This window comes from Sinocyclocheilus rhinocerous, unplaced genomic scaffold (genome assembly GCF_001515625.1).
Source record: "Sinocyclocheilus rhinocerous isolate Xijiao unplaced genomic scaffold, SAMN03320098_v1.1 scaffold990, whole genome shotgun sequence".
NCBI classification, from domain to species: Eukaryota; Metazoa; Chordata; class Actinopteri; order Cypriniformes; family Cyprinidae; genus Sinocyclocheilus; species Sinocyclocheilus rhinocerous.
The window spans coordinates 1,086,373-1,108,434 of record NW_015652301.1 but is presented as its reverse complement, the minus strand read 5'-3'; the positions used below and the strand labels follow the sequence as shown (position 1 = coordinate 1,108,434).

Genomic DNA, 22,062 nt, shown 5'->3' with positions numbered 1-22,062 from the left:
ATTTACACAAAACTTCATCTATTTCAGCCAAATATATAACTTTACATTAGTGGTGATTCGCCATTCACAACAGTGATGTTCAACAAATCACACAAAGCAGATGTTCAAGTTTACATAAAAACACAGGACCAATGGATGTAATCTAACCATCAGTATAAATTATAAATGCATTTATTAATAAAGTATATGCACATTAAAAACTATATAATTTTATTTCTACTAATTTGACTATAAAATGTAATTTTATTTATTTCATATGGATAAAACAAAACTAGTTAATTTAGTTGTTGCCAACTTAAGTAATTTTTTAGGTTATTGGACTGAACATTTTATAGCAAAAACTCTTGTGGTCCTGCGTTTCTGTAGTTTATGGGTTTGTTAACAGCACTGCTTCCCTCGACCCTCCTCTCTCAGTCTCTAACACAATAGAGCCTGTATGAATATCCACACCAATTCTTTCAGCCACCATTGTGGGATTGTTAGTTCCAGTCACCCTTTGGAAGCTAAGGCTGAGTAACAACTGTGTGTGTGTGTGTTTTGGGTGGGTACTCGGGGGAGGTGCCCAGACTTTTAAAAAAGACCTTCCATCCATAATGAAGAGAGGCACATGGGGGCAGCGACGACGTCATTAAAGAATCTTCGTCATGGCAACCACAAAAGAACCTGCAGTTGCCTAGTGACAGGACCCCATAATGTGGCCATATGGATGAGGACAATGGAAGACCCGTCGGCAGACATTCCAAGACACGGATGGGGGAGAGAGAGAGAGAGACAGAAATGAGTAACAAGAATGTGACGAAAGAACAATCTCTCACCCTACACATACTGACATAAACAACTCTCACATGCAGAAATCATGTTATTATTAACAAATACACAGTGATTATAGATCATTTCACACCACAGTGTTATTTTAGTACGACTGAAATACTATTAGTTTTCTTTTTAATTTTAGTTAAAGTTTTAGTAATTTTGTTGTGTGTTTTTGTCATTTTAGTAGTTTTTTATACGTCTATACAGTTTTTATTTGTATTTCAGATTTTTATTTATTTTTGCCATTTTAGTACAGCAGATTTAACTAAAAAAGTTAGTAAAAACATACACACACACACACACATATATATATATATATATATATAAAATTTTATTCCAGTCAATGTTTATTTTATTTCAAGTAATGAAAAAGTTTTTTTTATGGTTTTTGTTTTCATTTTAGTTTTAGTAAAAATGTCAAATAGCCTAAAAATGTGGACCAAAATTAACTTATCAAATCAAGTCAAAAAAATATATTTTTAAATATGACTTAATGAACCCAACTGCATTAGATTAAATAATTTGTTATTTCATTTTGTTTCGAACAACATCACAACAGTACAGCCAAGGGGGTTAAATGAAAAAAAAAAAATGGTGAAAATAAAGAAAAGAGAAAAAAAAACATAAACAATAACATGAAGTATTATATGAAGTACACAAAAAGAGAGCATAAACTAGTAGCCTTTATACCTTTCCTATTAGTACAAAGTCAAATAACGGATACATAATTTTCTATTTCTAAAAAAGCTACACAAAAAGATGGTGTTGTGTTGGAAAATGTGCATTTATGAGAAATTAAACTAATAATTAGATTACACTAAGCTTTTAAAGCTTCATTTCATCATTTCATTTCTATGTCTCACTAAACACAATTGCAGAAGTAGTAACTGTTTTCAAACAAGTTTAAAGGGGTCATATGATGCTTTTTTAAAGATCATTATTTTGTGTATTTGGTGTAACAGAATATGTTGACATGCTTTAATGTTCAAAAAACACATTATTTTTCAAATACATAGCTACAATGGATATCACAAAACATCCGGACTCTATAGGATAAGATCCAGGATAGATCTTCCAAACCTGTATAACTTTCTTCCTTCTTTTTTTTTTCACTTTTTATTTTGAAGAATGTTGGTAAACAGACAGTTGCTAGTCCCCATTGACTTCCATAGGATCCCCCCCACCATACTATGGAAGTCAATGGGGACTAGCAACTGTTTCTATCAAAATATCAGAAGATAGAATCTCATACAGGTTTGGAACAACATGAGTGTAAGTTAATGATGCCAGAATTTTAATTTTGAGGTGAACTATCCCTTTAAGATATTTGTAAACTAGAACATTCCTTTAATGCATTTGCCACATGATGGTTTAAACACACACACTCATGTTCACGCGTTTCTTTCTGTCACACACACAGAGGTACGACAGGTTCTCATGACGCCTGCGCTGACCTCTGCTCTCCAAAGGTCAGGTGTCATTTACAGCTTCCCATCACTGACCAGTTGTGATGACATCAACCTCACCATCGCCACGGTGACGGTCTGTCGTGAACAACCTCTCACCCTGCCTCACACTCTCTAAGACAGATTAGTCACCGTCCACACTCCCGCTGTCAATCAAATGATCTGCTGACAAACTGCCATCTATACTTCGCCAGATGAGAAATCATGCTAGAGATGCTTTAAGATGAATCTCAACCTGCTGACTGGTTGGTAAGATTTTTGAATGTTTTTGAAAGAAGTCTCTTCTGCTCAGCAAGGCTGCTATAATATGATCAAAAATACAGTAAAAATAGAAATTTTGTGAAATGTTGTTACACATTTTGTCGTCTGTAATTATGTGCATTATGTACATAAATGTCTTTCCCGTCACTTTGCATCAAAAGTATTAATATCTTTCTCACTGACCACAAACTGACCTTTAATGTGGTAAAAAAAATTACCTTGTGCATCTTTTAAAGCTTGTGATTCTACCAAACACCGAACAAGAACATGCTCAAGAGTGTTTGTGTGTTCATGTGAGGTCGATTATGATGCCGAACGGCTACAGACCAACAGAATCATCAGACTTCCTGTTCAAGGGTCAGCTGGACAGGAAACAGGAAGGAAGTTAATGAGGAGGAGCATGATGATGTGTGTTTGAGTGCCTAATTATGCGTTAAACGCGGGAGTGTCATCATAATCAAGAAAAATGACACACGGAAATGTGTGACAAGTCATTAGGTCCTGCTTACGTAATTATTAATGGTGTCTCAGATCCTGTTTACATCTGATATTAACATGCACCTCAGGTGACCACTGGTGATCAGTTTGCGCTTATGTCATTGTATGTTGATAAAGTGCAAAGAAGTACAATTAGTCATTACAATTTCTTAAGAGAAAAAAAAAACAAAACAAAACAGATAAGTCAATAGTTGCCAGTGGTGTTATTGTTAACTAAAACTATTAATTGTTTTCGGTAACTGAAATAAAGCTGAAATAAAACAAACTATAAATATTAGTTTCAAATTAAACATAAAAAACATAAACAGAAATTAGAAATGCTGTCTTGGCATAACTGAAAAATACTGAAGGCCATTTCCCACCATGGGATTAAAATTTTTAAAAAAAAAAGGTAATTGTGACTCTTTATCTCACAATTTTTTTTCTCACAATTTTGAAAAAAGTCAGAATTGCAATATAAACTCGCATTTCTGAGAAAAAAGTCAAGTCACCTTTATTTATATAGCGCTTTTAACAATACAGATTGTGTCAGAACAGCATTAATTAGGAAAATAGTGTGTCAATAATCAAGAATTATGAAACTTGGATTGGATAAAAATCCTATGTTAAGCTATATCATTATTGTGGCGTGGGGGCCTGCAGTAAGTCATAGCCCCGGGGCCCATTGAGGTCTTAATGCGGCCCTGCTCACACTCTCTAAGACAGATTAGTCACCGTCCACACTCCCGCTGTCAATCAAATGATCTGCTGACAAACTGCCATCTATACTTCGCCAGATGAGAAATCATGCTAGAGATGCTTTAAGATGAATCTCAACCTGCTGACTGGTTGGTAAGATTTTTGAATGTTTTTGAAAGAAGTCTCTTCTGCTCAGCAAGGCTGCTATAATATGATCAAAAATACAGTAAAAATAGAAATTTTGTGAAATGTTGTTACACATTTTGTCGTCTGTAATTATGTGCATTATGTACATAAATGTCTTTCCCGTCACTTTGCATCAAAAGTATTAATATCTTTCTCACTGACCACAAACTGATCTTTAATGTGGTAAAAAAAATTACCTTGTGCATCTTTTAAAGCTTGTGATTCTACCAAACACCGAACAAGAACATGCTCAAGAGTGTTTGTGTGTTCATGTGAGGTCGATTATGATGCCGAACGGCTACAGACCAACAGAATCATCAGACTTCCTGTTCAAGGGTCAGCTGGACAGGAAACAGGAAGGAAGTTAATGAGGAGGAGCATGATGATGTGTGTTTGAGTGCCTAATTATGCGTTAAACGCGGGAGTGTCATCATAATCAAGAAAAATGACACACGGAAATGTGTGACAAGTCATTAGGTCCTGCTTACGTAATTATTAATGGTGTCTCAGATCCTGTTTACATCTGATATTATTAACATGCACCTCAGGTGACCACTGGTGATCAGTTTGCGCTTATGTCATTGTATGTTGATAAAGTGCAAAGAAGTACAATTAGTCATTACAATTTCTTAAGAGAAAAAAAAAACAAAACAAAACAGATAAGTCAATAGTTGCCAGTGGTGTTATTGTTAACTAAAACTATTACTTGTTTTCGGTAACTGAAATAAAGCTGAAATAAAACAAACTATAAATATTAGTTTCAAATTAAACATAAAAAACATAAACAGAAATTAGAAATGCTGTCTTGGCATAACTGAAAAATACTGAAGGCCATTTCCCACCATGGGATTAAAATTTTTAAAAAAAAAAGGTAATTGTGACTCTTTATCTCACAATTTTTTTTCTCACAATTTTGAAAAAAGTCAGAATTGCAATATAAACTCGCATTTCTGAGAAAAAAGTCAAGTCACCTTTATTTATATAGCGCTTTTAACAATACAGATTGTGTCAGAACAGCATTAATTAGGAAAATAGTGTGTCCCCAACTTTGGGTCAAATATGGACTAACCCAACTGTTGGGTTAAATTTTTACATTAAATTTTTAACCCAAAAGTTGGGTTAGTCCAAATTTGACCCAAAGTTAGGTTGAAATAACCCAGCATTTTTTAGAGTGTACCTTTTTATTATTTTTTTTTTAAATGGTAGAAACAAAAAACTGAATTGCAAGATGTAAACATAAATTGTGAGAAAAAAAATCAGAATTGTGATATAAATAAATAAAATACTTAAGTATCGCAAATACTTAAAAAAATAAAATTATCCCATGGTGGAAACAAGCTTATAGAAATAAGTTTAAGTACTAAAACTGAAATAAAAAATTAGAGATATACATAAAAAAAATAAAAAATAATGAAAATGACAAAAGCACAAACTTAATTTAAAATTAAAATGCAGACATCTAAAGAAAGCTAATTCAACTATTAATAAATACTATAATAGTATATAAATAAAACTAAAATAAGCTCAAAATGAATGTGGAGAGCAGCTCAGATCATTTTCTCCTGGAAGGATTTGATCAGCAAAATGTGAGATCTCTGGATTTTGATGGAAGACTTTGGGATCTTGAGAAATCTGAGCACAGTTTGAGACACTGCTGGGATCTCCTCTGAAACTCTACAGGAGACTGATGGGATAATGTTGGAGTCTTTTTCTCAGGAGAAATATATTTTAATAGCAACAATATTATTATATAATATTATATCTCACAACAGAGATATTAAATCTCATTTGAGATTTTTCTCTCCTATGGGAACACCGAGTGGCATCGGTGACCGAACCCTGCAGATTCCTGTCTGGGAATGATTCTGGAATGTTCTTAATGAAATATGGAATGTGTACAGGTTTAAAGTAAATTGGACTGGACAAGGGTTTGACCTCCTGCTGCGACACCAGCTTACGGAGTCTGTCTCGGTTATGAGAGATGGCTTTATTCTGCTTTAGATGTCTGATTTTCTTCTTCAACAGAGATTTGTGATTTCCAGCTTTTCATTACAACAAAAGGAACAACATTCCCCTAATTTAAGAGAGCATGGACACACACACACACACACACACACACACACACTGACTCACCCAGAAGAAATTGTCTTCTCAGTTGGGCAGCGTTTTAATTGGCTGCTGTGGGATTCTTCATGGATGTTTGAACGTCTTTTCTCATATTCTTAAGAGAATGTTCAATCATACACACCTGCAAGAAAGAAATCACCAGAGATCTCTTTAATATCTCAATTGTTTCTCGAAGACAGCTGTAAAATTAAAATGAGAGCAAATGGAAGATTTTGCTGATTCCTCCTGCTTCTTACACTCTCAAAAATATAACTTTACATTTTAACAATCTAAAGAACACTTTTCCACTATAAAGGACTTTTTATGCAATGTAAAAGTCCCATGGATTTTATAGATGCCACAGAGTGCCAAGATCACAACGTCTGCAATCCAAAGTCAGAGATCTCAATATGAACTCAAACATGTCTCATCAAATGAACTGAACTGCGCTCCACATTCATTTTATAGCTCTATATACTTAGTGTATGATGACTATTCACTTATTTGTGTCTGTCTGAAACATCTGAGACAAAACTGATGCTTAATAAAACAATTTTGAAGTCCATAAACTACACTACTGGTCTGTAAGATTTTTATTTAAAAACCAAGGGTGCATTTATTTGATCAAAAATAGAGAAAAAAACAGTAATATTGTGAAATATTATTACAATTTCAAATAACTGTTTTCTATGTGAATATATTGTAAAATGTAATTTATTGCTGTGATCAAAGCTGAATTTTCAGCATCATTACTCCAGTCTTCAGTGTCACATGATCCTTCAGAAATCATTCTAATATGCTGATTTGCTGCTCGAGAAACATTTCTGATTATTATCAATGTTAAAAAACAGTTCTTCTATTGTCATATTTTTGTGGAAACTGCGATACATTTTTTCCTTTAATGAACAAAGTTCAAATTAAGAGCATTTATTTGAAATAGAAAACTTTTGTAACATTATAAATGTCTTTACGGTCTCTTTTGATTTGTTTAATGCATCCTTGCTGAATAAAATTATTAATTTCCTTTATAAAAACAAAAAGCTTTTGAATAGTAACATATGAAAGAGCAACCTCTGAGCAATAAAAGTCTGAACAGATGAAGCCCACCCAAAAGTGATGGAGAATCACTCACACACACACAGTCTGGTCAGCTATCCTTGTGGGGACTCTCAATAGGAGTAATGGTTTTTCTACTGTACAGACCGTATTTTCTATTGCCCTACACCAACCCTACACCTAAACCTACCCCTTACAGGAAACTTTCTGCATTTTTAGATTTTCAAAAAACTTCATTCTGTGTGATTTATTAGCTTGTTTACCCCTGGGGACCTCAATTTAGGTCCCCACCGTGACACAAGTCCCCATGAGTCTGTGTGTAGTCAGGTTTAAGTCCCCACCAGAATAGAAAAACAGGTACACACATCACACAACACACACAAACACACAAACACAAACACGCACACACACATACGACTTCTATTGTTCATGGTTATCCAGAGCAGCTAATCCTCACGGGATCAAACCTTTCAAGAACACACAGAGAGAGAGAGAATAAAACAACTGCACAGCTACATGCCACAAAACCAAAGAGAGACACTTTTGTTAATAATAACAGAAATGTCCAGCATAAATCAATTCTCGCAACTGTCATCTTAAAAAAAAAAAAAGAAAAAAAAAAGATGTATTTCTATAGGACACTAGCTCTGTGCATCTAACCAGTGCATTACATTCCAACAGAGCAGTTTAGTGGAAAAAAAAGCAACTTTGAGGCCAGCATCACTATGATTAGCCTACTGCTCATAACTGGAGTTATTAAATTTTGCAGATGTACAGTAGAAATCGTGTAAATTTAGTACTACAACAGGACATGATGTGAGAAAGTGAGCGAGAAAAAAAGAAAATGGGGCAAAAGAAGATAAACAGTGATTCATGCTTTGATAATAACCCATGACACATAAACACATCCACCCATTCATTAGAGGGTTTACCACAGCTCACTGATGGAGGCTAGCGCTGTCCTTAGCGTCAGGAACGAAAACTTCAAACGATAGTTCAGCCAAAAATCAAGCAGTCATCATTTACTCACCTTCATGTCCGTCCAAACCTGACTTCATAACTATTAGTAGATTTTTAGCGGAATGTGTGGATAACAGCAGCACGGACACCGGAAGTGTCTCATTTATACGCTTAAGCTCAAAAAGTGTTAAAAGTAGCTTTAAAAAGTTTTAATCAATATTAATTGATCAAAGTGAATCAAAGTTTTGATTTTCTTTCCGCAATAGTTCGCAGATCCAAATCGGGCTTAAATTGCGGCCTGTTTGTCGCACAAACCGTATTAACTTTCGTCAAAGTCATTAAATAAATAGTTCACCAAAAATGAAAATCTGCTTAAAATGTTCTCACCATGATGTAGATGAGTTTGTTTCTTCATGGGAACAGATTTGGAGAAATGTAGCATTACATCACTTGCTCACCAATGGATGCTCTGCAGTGAATGGGTGCCGTCAGAATGAGAGTCCAAACAGCTGATAAAAACATCACAATAATCCACAAGTAATCCACACCACTCCAGTCCATCAGTTAACATCTTGTGAAGTGGAAAGCTGTGTTTGTAAGAAACAAATCCAACAAGGCTTTTTAAACTTAAAATAGTTGCTTCTGGCTAAAATAGGAGTTGTCTATTCATATCACATTCCATAATATATATATTTTTTTAATTATCGTAAGTACATGTTAACCAAGAAAAACACATTTGTCTTAATCTTTCATCAATTTAATAAACTCATAATTTTTTGTTTCAGTATACACCACTGGGCCTTTTAATTTTTAAAACATATTTTGAAGGCATGTTTCTTCAATGAATTATGGATAAAAATTAAATCTCTTTTTTGTGTCCGGTCACATTATGGAAGTAAAATGTGGCAAACTTTCTATGTTGAGCTAAAAAAAAAAAAAAAAGGCTTGAATAAAAAAATACTCTCTCCTTTTAACTGATCATCTTACTGTGGTTACAATTTACGGGAAAAAAAAAAAAAAAAACTAATAAGAAACCATCATTGAATTGCAAGTCAAACGGAATACAACATATTCAAAAGATGATAGAAATCATTTATTTAAATCCATATATAAAACACACACAAATACTTCCTAAATCAGTGGTTCCCAACCCTGGTCCTGGAGGCACCCCAACACTGCACGTTTTTTATGTCTCCTTAATCAAACACACCTGATTCAGGTCATCAGCTGATTAGTAGAGACTCCAAGACCTGAAACTGGTGCGTCAGAGAAAGGAGACATGCAAAATGAGCAGTGTTGGGGTGCCTCCAGGACCAGGGTTGGGAACCACTGTACTAAATGACACACACAAAACAGTTAAATCAGGCCTGTACAGTCAAACAATGTCTGGCAGCACATGACCAAAACACCAGCTGATCTCTGAGGTTAAGCTGAAGTCTTCACGAAGGGCTGCAGATGGTATAAACGTTAAGGTGAAGGTATTTGGCACCAAACTGGCTGTGACCACGGTAAACCTCATGTTTACTCAAGGGCTGTGAAATTCCACTTGTGGAGCAACAGTGTTGAGTGGATGTGAGTCTCTTTGCAAAACACACACATATACATGTCCAGAGTTTCTGTGGGCAGTTTGATAGTCATTCCTAGCATGCAGTGGGCCTTTATGACAACAGGGTGATGAGGGCATCCAGAAACTTCCCTCTGTCCTCCATCTTTAGCTCAATAACTGCAGAGAGTGAGAGAGAGAGATCTTCACATAACCTGTCGTGGCATGTTAATAAATGCACACGAGTGCATGTGTGAACGTGTGTGTGTTTTGGGGCCTGGCAGAGCTGAAAGCATCTGGCACCAAACTGACAGAAATGATGGGAAAATTGACCAAGACGCTGACAGAACGAGTGAATGTAACGGCAGCTCATGTGCATGTCAAATAACTTAAGTGTTAATATTGCACAATTAATGCAAACTGTTCTGTCACAAAACAGTCATCCTCAACACATTTTTCCATGTAACATAAGCAGAATTTATTCAAGATTTGGCTTTGAAATTAAGTTTGGCACAACTATCCAATGTGAATTTTATAAATAGTTTTTAGTGCTGTCAATTGATTAAAAAAAACTAATCAATCACACTTTTTTTTCTGAAATGAATCGTGATTAATCACACCTAACATTTAAGTTTTTAAATATACCTTTATATTGCAATAATATCACATTCAATCTTCGAATTTATGTAGAAACAACAAAACAGTATATTTTTAATATTTGTTTAATAGCATCTTTTTTTATGACTGAAGGCGAGTATCACTGATACTGATATCTGATAGAGGAAATAGTTTTTTCCCCTAATATTTAACCATTGACTACAGTCATTCAACATTACAGTATAATTGAGAGCTATCAATTTTAACATTTATTAGACTTTAAAAAAAGAACAACTTCTAATTTAAGTGAACTTAAAACAATCTTCACATAAACCCATTATAATAAATGTCATATTTAGCTACCTGTGCCCTTCAGCAAGTAGGAAATATACAGAAGTTGAATAAAGTTATCAAACACTAAATTCTAAATTAAATAGATGAATCCTCAAAGCTACAAAAGTGACTGATTAGTTTTTTTCTTTTGTTCTTTGATGAACAGACATCACAGCAGCTGTTATTAGGTTATTTTGGCTGCTTTAAGAGCTGCTGCTGCTGAACATGACGCGGATCTGACACGCATCAAATTTGCTCACAACTCTTTACCTTTTCTGGCTCACTTCAGTGAGTCTGCCAGTAAGTCACTTCAGGTCTTAAAGTCTCTATAATGAGCTGACGAGTTGAATCGGGTGTGTTAGATGACAGTGCTGGGCTGCTCCAGGACAGTTTTGAAAACCAACCACCTTTTTGGGAACTTCATTTCTTAACTGACGACATAAATACGACATTGCATGCTCGTAGTTTCATTCATGATGCAGCGCACCACTGCATTTGTGCGTGCAATTGAAGAGCACGTGTTACGAGCACAGTATAACGGCTGACAGGACAGGAAAATTGGTTTTTACTGACAAATGGCCTGAAAACATCTCATCTGACCACAGTTCACTGCTGTTCTACTGAAGCTCCTCGTCACCTGTAGCTTTTCCGCACTCGTTTGACTAGTGCCTGACGCTGAGGTGAAGTTGGAGTGCGTATCTGAAAAGTCTTCTGTTTGATGTGGTCGTAAATAAAAGCAATTCTTGTCAAGAAAAAAAAAAAGAGGCAGAAGCAGCAGTTGTGAGTGGGGTGACCAACCCTAGCTCTGCCCCTGCATTAATTGTGTATTTTAACACCATTAAACTGGAAAAATTAATCACCTGCATTAGGGCTGCACGATTATGACAATTCATAATTGTCGATTATTCCCTTGAAATTGTAATTGCGATGTGCTGGGCTGCTCCAGGACAGTTTTGAAAACCAACCACCTTTTTGGGAACTTAATTTCTTAACTGACGACATAAATACGACATTGCATGCTCGTAGTTTCATTCATGATGCAGCGCACCACTGCATTTGTGCGTGCAATTGAAGAGCACGTGTTACGAGCACAGTATAACGGCTGACAGGACAGGAAAATTGTTTTTTACTGACAAATGGCCTGAAAACATCTCATCTGACCGCAGTTCACTGCTGTTCTACTGAAGCTCCTCGTCACCTGTAGCTTTTCCGCACTCGTTTGACTAGTGCCTGACGCTGAGGTGAAGTTGGAGTGCGTATCTGAAAAGTCTTCTGTTTGATGTGGTCGTAAATAAAAGCAATTCTTGTCAAGAAAGAAAAAAAATAAAATAAAAAAAGACACCGAAGCAGCAGTTGTGAGTGGGGTGGCCAACCCTAGCCCCGCCCCTGCGTTAAATATTTTTAAGGCGTTAAACTGAAAAATTGCATGGCTTAACGTGCTAATTTTGACAGCACTAATACTTTTATATATGGCTATTCAAAACCTGAGGGTCAAATGTGTCGCTGAAAGCCACTAAAGGAATCATTATAGTTTGAGTGGAAGTTAATGTAAACACAGATATCGGAGTCGTGTGTTTGGATATGGTCAAAAGATTGAATGTGTGCATTAAGCATAGAAATGTAAATGCAGCCCCAGTTGTCAAGGCAACATTTCTAATTTTGTATTTAGTTTGACTTGATTTACTAAAAATAATAATAAAAATATAATAAATATAATAAAAATGTAAATTAAAACTAATAAAAAAAACAATTAAACTAATAAAAAAAGGCAAAACAAGTAAATTACTATAACTATAATTAAAATGAAAACAAAATATAAAAACTATTTACAAATATTAATAAAAACTATAAAAGTTTTTCAATATCACAATATTTGTTTTCTACTCATTTTCTTAATCTCTTCAGAAATATTTACTACTCCTTGCAAATTGATATCCAAACTCTTGACACGCACAGCAGTGGTCAGACCAGACAAGACATTACAGACACTCTGATTTGCTCTGCCCTCTAGTGGTTGACGTGTGCTGTGTGTGATCACAGCCCATGATGCTGTGCTGCAGTGACTTACCTGAAGTGTCGAAATGATCGTGTAGAGTTCTGGAGCTGGTGCTCTCAGCTGCCTTTTCAAAAGCCCGGCCAAAGAAACTTGAAGGAAATGAAAAAGTATTGGAGTTTTAGCATTATCAAACTGGTGAACGTAACATCTCTGTCTAAAACAAACTCACTTTTTCTTGTCGGACGTTTCTGATTCTGGAGGAATTCCCAGGACGATCACAGTTCCCTTCTCCACATCCAGAGGAGCCGCCATTATCAATGGAAGAATCTTACAGCGTTTGTTCCTCGTCTAACAAAAACATACACATGAGAACTTCCATGTGCTTCGCTTTAAGATTTTTGTGGCTTAGCAGCTTAATGTGACAGCTGACAAACTCCACAGTCACATCACAACAAATGACTTCTTTCATTCAGTATTGTTTTGCCCACATGTACTTACGGAGCAGACGAATGCTTTGAGCAGATATTTGCAGAGAAGTGTCAGAGCCAGAGGTTTAGAAAACAGCTTCACATCTGGTGTTCCCTACAAATAGAAAAAAAATAAATTGGTTTCAACACAATAAAAGGAATTACTGACAACATCATTATTTATTCACCCTCATATCATTACAAAAATTTTATTTTGTTTTGTGAAACACGAGAACTGGGCAGAGTGAAAGATTAAATAATAATAATTTCTAATCTATAAAATATGAATCATAATACAGTTTTTGCTATATTATATAAAAAAAATCAATAAATATGACTACAGTAATAATACTTATGTATTATAATAACAGAGTATTGAAGAGTAAGAAAAAAAGAATCTTATCTTACAGAACAACAGTAAAACATATTGTTTTCATTTGCATTTGCATTTACAAGTGACCCAAACTCACAGTGCTTGCAGAGAACATGGATGCAGACTCATCATGGGAGAAAATGGTGACAAAGACGTACACCCCTTAACCCTCTGAGGGCAGGTCGATGCACATTTTCTAAACACTTATAATATTTTAAAGCCTTTATTATTTTTTACTCTACAGTTGTGCAGTAAATTCACTTTAAAGATTCACTTTTCATTCATGAAGATGAAAAAAGTGCCTCCTGGTGGAAAACGAAGACTTTTAAGATGGAAATTACGTGAAAGAAGAAGGAAGCAGAGGATCACTCATTAAATAAATCATTAATTTGCTCCACTCCAGAAATGTAAACTTGAAGCTATTCGATTTGATCCATACCTCCAGTAAATGACAATAGAGGAAAGGCCCCTGTGAGAGTATGAGGTTAGTGCAGATGCAGCTCGCCACTGTCTGCTGAATGGCCTTCAGTTTCTTCTTGGCCAGATCAATGCCTAAATGCAGCCGCTCCAGATTACTCCTGCAGAGACACAGATGAGAAAAGAGACAGTTATTGAGTAAAAACTGACATTAAGAAACCATACTGACACTTTACAATATCTATGAAAATGATTTTTTTTAATGGTTTTAGTTAACTATAATAACCCTGCTTTATACCGGGACAGACAGTCCAGAGCTTTGATGAAGTTGTCCGTCGGCGTTTCATCCTTCTCTACGTTCTCCAGCAGGGCAGCCGCAGCGTGAACTACATCACTGGCCAGGAACCGGTTCTTAAAGCCAAAGTGAACAGCAAACGTCTGCACACGGATGTCTTTCATACTGAGGTGGAAAAAGCAAAGTAAAAGTTTAAACACATGACAGATACTGACTACTGCATGTGCAATCTTTCTTTTGACTCTCTCTCACCTGAATTTATTGGCTGATTCCTCGATGACTTCACGCAGGTTCTCTTTAATCGTCATATCCATGGAGTTAAACTTCTGCCGCACCTGCTTGAGTGGGAGACTGAGGGAAAAATAATTAAAACAATATTTCCAACGCTAAAATCTGATTTGATGCACCAAATTGTAAAATAGCCAGATTTGGAGAAATGTAGCATCACTTATTCCCCAATGGATTCTCTGCAGTGAATGGGTGCCATCAGAATGAGAGTCCAAACAGCTGATAAAAAGATCCCAATAATCCACAAGTAATCCACACCACTCCAGACCATCAGTTAACGTCTTGTGAGTGTTTGTAAGAAACAAATCCATCAAGGCGTTTTAACATTAAACCACTTCTTCTGGCTAAAATACGAGTCCCTAATAATCCATAATAACGCTTCCTCCAGTGAAAAAGTCCATCTCCTGTTGTCTCTCACATCATCAAAATCCACACATATATTTGTTTAGAACTTGTTTTAGACTGTTTTTGCTTGTAAACGGTGCTTGATCTGTGCATATTTCTCTCCTGATTCAGACAAGACGCCTTTTTAACTAGGAGAAACCAATATTATGGCTAGGAGGACTTTTATTTTTGCCAGAAAGATGGATTTGTTTCTTACAAATATACAGCTTTTTGCTTCAAGATGTTAACTGATGGACTGGAGTGGTGTGGATTACTTGTGGATTATTGTGATGTTTTTATCAGCTGTTTGGACTCTCATTCTGACGGCACCCATTCACTGCAGAGGATCCATTGGTGAGCAAGTGATGTAATGCTACATTTCTCCAAATCTGTTCTGATGAAGAAACAAACTCATCTACATCTTGGACGACCTGACGGTGAGTACATTTTGAGCAAATTTTAATTTTTGGATGAACTATTCCCTTAATACAAACCTCAAAGTTAATGAACTTGCTCAATATATTAACTACTAATACTTTTTAAATTAAACTATCATATTACTACTGCTGCTATTTCATAAAAACAGTAAGTTATTGGAGACCAGGCAAGATTTTACCATGATTAACCAAAGGAAAAAATATGCCATAAATGTGATAAAATTACCGTAATGCATGGCTTCTTGCTTTAGCAGAAACACTGAAATTGTTTACACCATTAAACCAAAGTATTTCTGTGAGCATTAAGAGCAGGAAGAATAAGATCAGTCCACTTACCCCATGTCTGCCAGGAACTCTTGGAGTTTCTTCTGTCCGTTGATGGACCAGAGTTTAAAGCTGCAGGAGGTGTAGCAGGAGTTACAGATGCTCTCATACAGAGACCAGTGCTGATACAACACTAACCTCAAACTGACACGCGGGGTCAAGGGTCAAACACACTCATTACACACAGCTCTTCATCATGCATGTTCACAATAACATACCACTTACAATTTTTGAAATATAGCAGCATGCATTATGTACAGTGGTGTGGACAAATATGCAAACAATTAAAAAAACAGGAAGGGGGCAAAAACTTTTTCACACCACTGTATATTGTTCACCTTATGTCTATGCATGAAACACTCATTTGTGAGAGCACAGAGCACACCATTATATAAAGGTTGAGACATTTTTACACAAAATAAAATGCAAAAGTACAAGACGATACAAGACTGTTTTCAAGCAGTATGTAGTAAACAGTACACTAGCATTCTGTTTGAACACTCATTCATGACAAATCAAACATCATATGGAGAAGGATACTCGTATTCAAACGTGATCCTCATGCAGTCGATGGACAGCGAGTTCTCCTCATCCTCATTTCTATGGTTGTGTCGGGAAACGTGGCGCTGAAGGGTGGCGATGTCTGTGACATATTTCATGCTGTATGAAAAAGATGCATAGGTTACTTAAAACATCTGCTTCAGAAGTCCTGAGAAAATCAGAGATGTTTCGAAGAGGTTAATCTTGGCGAAACGAGAGTAAGATTCTTACTGTGGGATTTTATCATGAACCCACTGATCTGTCACTCCAATGACACTCCACCTGCCAATCAAAGAGTGAGTTTCAGTTCAGAGAACAAATAAACACTGTAGAAATAGTTTTCCAAAGTTGTAAACAGATTATTGGAGTACATTTTAAAAGAAAATACTATTTCAATCTTTCTAGGTAATTTTGCGTTTAATTGCGTTAACTGTAATTTTTTGGTGAAAATAGTTTCAAAGCGAATCCTACACCAAATGGTTTCATTTTTTTTTCTACTGTGACTTAGAGGTAATATAAAATAAGAAGCTTACCACAGCATGTCTTTGGTGTCTTTAGACATGACCCAGGCCAGCTCAAACATCACCAGTGCTGCCTGAAAATAGAATAAATAGACTGCAAATTTGTCTATTTTTTTTATATAACTCAAATATTTATATATATTCTTTTGGCAATACAAAATTATACAATAAATATATTTTAGAGCATGTCAGTTTTAAAATATGGCATCTGCATAGTTTATACAATGAAATTTAAGGCTTTTTAAGACGTGCACAAAATTAATTTATTTCACTTAATTAAACAGTCTGGGGCACACGTCCAACTACAAAACAAGATATATGGAAGGTTAAAGTACTCAAAACATGCTTTACTACCAGATTCCCATTTAAAAAGATAAACTATGCACTATTATAGCTACTTACAACATATTATAGTGTAAACAAACATCAAAAGCAAACACTGTCATAACTCATCAACTGTTGATCATAAGAAATTGCTTGGCATAAATGCGTGGTATTCATTGATTGTGAACTGCCCTGAAACCAAGAGCCTGTAGAACGCTCACAATGAATTAAATCATACACTTTTAAAGTTAGATATCGCGATTAGGCCATATCATGATTCCGGTTTCTCCATCCCCAAATTTAAGACCTCTTAAAATGATAATTAAGATTTTTGTGTGTCATTTTTTATGACCTTAAATTTGATCAAACTGAATTTAAGACTTTAAGTTTTCACATTTTTAACCGTTTCCAAACACTGATGCAATAATCCAGAAATATGCATAAGTCCCAAATAGCATTATTTGCTTAAAGTTTTAAAAACATATGCATGTAAATAAGACTGTTAATCACTATGCATTGTTATATTAGTGCATATTTCAGAGCAAAATACACAAGTATGTGATGATATTTTATATAGTCAAAAGCCTAAAAATATTCATATATTGATAATGTTTTAGCTATATTGCCCAGTCCTTGAAACCAGTCAAAGCATCTTCAAAATAATCTGTCACAGATACATTAATGCATGAACGTCAGACCATATGAAAGCACGATCACAGTTACTCACTGATGTTCCATGAAACTCATACTGCTCGTAGTCAAACAGAATCTCTCTCCTGCAAACACAACCATACTTCAGAATGTAGTTAATACACAAAAATGTGTCAGCACTGGCAAGTGTAATTCGCAGTGATCGTTATGTTCATAATTAATGACCTTCGAGCTTCCCATTCCCGTCTGGCCCGTTGTCGTTCTATTCTCCTTTCCAACACATCCTGAAGCAGTTAACACATTCATCAGAGGATCTGAATATAAAGAATCCACATACTCATAACATGCGTGACTGAATATGAATGTGAAAACGTGCCTCATCATAACGCCTTCGTTTCCCAGAAGGCTCTGCGCTTCCATCACTTTCATTTCCAGAATCATCGCCATCTCCTTCTTCGTCCTCCTCATCATCACGGAAGATGTCATCGTAGGACGGAACACCAAGGTCGTCATCTTGCTTTATCAGGAGCTTAATCTATTGCAGATCAAGTAAAGAAATCATGCATACTTGCAACAAGACACATCAGAGCTCAAGTGCTGAACATTTGTACCTGTGTGTCATTATAGACATTAACCACGTCAACAGGTCGGTGGGTATCACAGATGAAGAAAACAGAGTCTTCCTCAGGCTGAAGGGTCTCCAGCAGGTCCACATTTGCTCCACAGTTTATCAAAACAAAATACTGGTACTAGAAGAAGAAACACACAGATACAAACAACAATTACTTCTAGATTAGGCTCAAAAGCAGAGCACTACTAACCAAATAACAGTCTATATTGTTGATATATAAGCTGGGTTTTAAAAACGGCAATTTGGACAGCATTTACGGCAAAGCATTAAGTGGTACCTGCTCTTTATGCTCCATAAAGGCAGTCCCCAAATCCTGCCATCCTGCCACAGGAACCAGCGTATACTGGACTTGATCACAGTGAAATAAAGCCTGGATGGAATAGACATAGACAAACACTACGACTAAAATTGCTGAACACTTGAGTAAAAAGTCGTCACTTTTTTTTTTTTTTTAAATATTGTTTGAAATAGTTAATTTCAAAACAGCAGGGGTTTTCAAATCCCAAAAAGTGCTGGGGGTCCGTGGGGAAAAAAATCAGAGAAAACCAGTTTACTTTTTTTTTTTTTTATAAGGTTAAACTAAATAAACACATGTTTAAAATAAATTAAATTTGATTAAAATAAACTAATTTGATTTAAACAAATAACCAAATAAACAAAAACAGCTTTAAATGATTAAAATAAATAAATATTTATCAAACCGAATAAATAATTCAAATAGATTTATAAAAAAATACAAATCTTATTAAAAAAATTAAATACATCTAACAGTACAGTACTAGGAGTAGAAAAAAAACGCAATTAAGTAACATGATAGACACTAAATATTTCACAAATATTTATAATATTATTAATATTTTTCACAGTATTAATTCGGTCTTTATATATGAAAATATATAGAAGCCTTTCAAATTTTAGTATGGAGTCTCTCGCTCTAAACAGACTAACCAACCATGTGTGATGTACTACACAAACAACTGAATATCTACACCAAATAATCATATTATCTTCTTTGCACCATTACATCATAATGTTCCCTTAGGATGTTTTTCTACATTCATTGTTAATGTTACTGTAGCACATGAATTTATGGCATGACTAACCTGCAGAACTTTACAGGCACACAAAGCATCAATATCAGGAGACACGAACAGGGCCACTCTCTAATGATATAAAAACAAGAAACAGAAAATACACACTTTTGAGAAAGTCAAAGTAGTTTATGAATATGTATTTAACTGTAACGTTAAGTAAAGAGTTTGGACTATAAACTTCAACCAGCAATGCAGTAACTTGTAACACACCAGCAGTAACATATTACAAATAGGTACTTAATAACATATAACATTAAAAAAAAATTAGCATATAATTATAGTATTAATAGCACTTTTAAAAACAAGTAGTTATTTTGTAAATATTAACAGTATTTGTGCCTTTTGAACGAACACAAGCAAAAACCAACACGCACCTGATTAACGACAACATCATAAAATTCCTTTCGAATATCGGTCACAAACATTTTAAAATATAAGCTTAGAAAGTTTAAATATATATAAAAAAAACTATAACGTCTGCGTATGTTCGCGTTTTAAAACGAAGTCCTTGTTGTTCCGTGTTTCGTCTGTGGCGCCAAATTTGACTCTTGCATTTAGTTCCGCCTTTGCAGAAGTACTTCTTCTTCTTCTTTGAGGTTTAACGGCGGCTTGCATCCAAGAGCGTTGCATTACCGCCACCTTCTGGATTATTCTCCTGCAATGTTATTCCATTTTATTTCCTCCAGCTTGTTTTCCACAATCATATTTTCCTCATCAAACCCGTTCTACTTAAGAAATTACAAATATTTTTCCTGCTTTGTCTAATCACCCCACTTTGCAGTATATCTTTAATAGATATACTGTTGCCCCTTGGTAATATTATTAGAAAATACGGGATTGCTCACTATATTCCATACCATCCACACTCCTCCCCGCCATTTGTTAACGTTGATAGGATGAAGCCGACAAAGAAGCTATGGGGCAACACCGCTTTTGCAGAAGTAACCAATCGAATAACGACTTTAGAGTGACAGGTGGACACGTTAGCCAATGGCGTGCGACAGCAAGCGGCTCTTCTGCCCAATCAGATACCGATACACAGCCTAGCAAAATAAAATATGGTACAAAATACGGTAATAGAAAAAATAAATCTCGATTTTTAAAAAAAGATATATTTTACACATTTATTTTAAAGTTATTATAATTATTTTACTTTTATATTGATTTAACAATTTTCATATATAGGGCGTGTACCGACGCTTAAAAGAGAGATGTGATTGGCTACAGTTTGGGATGACGCGTTGTTGTTTTGTTCACGTCCTTCTACTCGCAACGCACTTCCCACTGAAAGGAGAGTTGCTATCAGTATTCTCTCATCATTGCTGATATTCTGCTGTCAGGCAGATAAAGCGCTAATATGGTGTGTAATCGATTTTAAGCTACCTTTAAATTTGCTTTTTAGCATGACGCCTTTTATCGTGATTACTATTAGAACTTGCTAGCTAATGCTAAGCTAAAAGCAATAGAAAGCTGCACTGTCACTGTAGCAGAAATCACGAGATTGGTTGTTTGTTTATTATTGAAATTACATTTACATTTATTCATGAACAGGAGTTTTTTTTATACATAAACATTTCAGCATAAGGAGAGAGTAACATAGAAGTGCAGCGATAAAAGTTGCAGCATTATTGCATTTGTTATTAATTGATCTTAAACTCTTAGTCTACTTATAAACATAAATGAGAGAGTGTGTGTATATATATATATATATATATATACACACACTCACAAACACAAACAATGTGTTCTTCAAAGTTTGTGTTTTTTTTGACCCTTACCATGTATTTTTGGCTATTGCTACAAATATACCCAGACTGGTTTTGTGGTCCAGGGTCACACACACACACACACAGATAGATAATGTGTTGTTAAAAGTTTGTGTTTTGACTGTTTCTGTCCTCTTCCTCCATCAGTTCTCCTTCAACATGTTTGAGCCCCATGTGGGCCGGGTTTTCCAGAACCGTTTCTCCACCCAGTACCGCTGTTATTCTGTATCCATGCTGGCAGGGCCCAACGACCGTTCAGATGTGGAAAAAGGAGGAAAGAGTATGTCATGGTCTAGAATACTGTAAAGATGTTTCAACACTGCAAGCAAAGCTACATGAAAGAGAATTTATTTTGTAGATTTGGGTTGCATTTCACTGAACTAATGCAGATACCATGTTGTACTTTCAGTAATTATGCCCCCGTCTGCTTTGGACCAGCTAAGTATGTTACATGCATTTAATTAAATATGAAAAACTGTATTTCCTATCATGTCTAGGTGATTATATGTGGTTTGTTTTTCAGGCAGACTTAACATCACATACCCCATGCTGTTCAAACTCACCAACAAGAATTCAGACAGAATGACACACTGTGGTGTTCTGGAGTTTGTGGCAGATGAAGGCATCTGTTACCTCCCTCACTGGGTATAACACATACAGCAGATAGGCTCTTACTGGATCTTGCAGGCACTTTGCTTTTGACACATTATTGGATTCATTTTGTCCTCAGATGATGCAGAACTTGTTGTTGGAGGAGGGTGGTTTGGTCCAGGTGGAGAGTGTGAATCTCATGGTGGCCACATACTCCAAATTCCAGCCGCAGAGTCCAGACTTCCTGGATATCACAAATCCCAAAGCTGTGTAAATATATAAATGACATACACCTTTTACGCAAAATATTTTGAACAATATAACCGCTAATATCTAGATCTGAATGTGCTGATTTATTGAAATTTTAATATTAATATGTTTTCAGATTAGAAAATGCTTTGAGGAATTTCGCCTGTTTGACCACAGGAGACGTAATCGCTATCAATTATAATGAAAAGGTGATTAT

General features: G+C 35.5%; 2 protein-coding genes across 2 annotated transcripts in view; one reads left to right on the top strand and one right to left on the bottom strand.

Annotated features, from left to right (window-relative positions):
• Nucleotides 1-9,320: 9,320 nt before the first annotated feature.
• cdc45 (CDC45 cell division cycle 45 homolog (S. cerevisiae)) lies at nt 9,321-19,796 on the bottom strand. The gene is made up of 18 exons (XM_016520453.1): nt 19,614-19,796; nt 19,249-19,308; nt 18,423-18,515; nt 18,126-18,263; nt 17,891-18,049; nt 17,740-17,798; nt 17,591-17,639; nt 16,552-16,613; nt 16,250-16,300; nt 16,019-16,138; nt 15,491-15,622; nt 14,298-14,396; nt 14,049-14,210; nt 13,773-13,911; nt 12,992-13,075; nt 12,723-12,841; nt 12,566-12,642; nt 9,321-9,747 (listed from the first exon to the last, which is right to left on the bottom strand). The coding sequence occupies exons 1-18, from the start codon at nt 19,662-19,664 to the stop codon at nt 9,683-9,685; spliced, it is 1,719 nt and encodes a 572-aa protein (XP_016375939.1). The 5' UTR covers nt 19,665-19,796; the 3' UTR covers nt 9,321-9,682.
• A 675-nt stretch (nt 19,797-20,471) lies between these two features.
• The window catches only part of LOC107714583 (ubiquitin fusion degradation protein 1 homolog), a 6,113-nt gene continuing 4,522 nt past the window's right edge, over nt 20,472-22,062 (top strand). Inside the window, exons 1-6 of the mRNA XM_016520456.1 lie at nt 20,472-20,599; nt 21,153-21,285; nt 21,415-21,447; nt 21,529-21,650; nt 21,736-21,866; nt 21,982-22,054. Coding sequence (XP_016375942.1) covers nt 20,597-20,599; nt 21,153-21,285; nt 21,415-21,447; nt 21,529-21,650; nt 21,736-21,866; nt 21,982-22,054 — 495 coding nt within the window. The 5' untranslated portion in view covers nt 20,472-20,596. The remainder of the gene's footprint in view (nt 20,600-21,152; nt 21,286-21,414; nt 21,448-21,528; nt 21,651-21,735; nt 21,867-21,981; nt 22,055-22,062) is intronic.

Excerpts from the sequence above, each read along its gene's own strand:
- cdc45 (XM_016520453.1), bottom strand. The coding sequence starts at position 19,664 with ATGTTTGTGACCGATATTCGAAAGGAATTTTATGATGTTGTCGTTAAT. Across the intron at positions 18,264-18,422 it reads TTATGGAGCATAAAGAGCAG|TACCAGTATTTTGTTTTGAT; the intron begins GTACCACTTAAT and ends TTCTTCTTCTAG. Across the intron at positions 13,912-14,048 it reads GCTCTGGACTGTCTGTCCCG|GAGTAATCTGGAGCGGCTGC; the intron begins GTATAAAGCAGG and ends GTGTCTCTGCAG.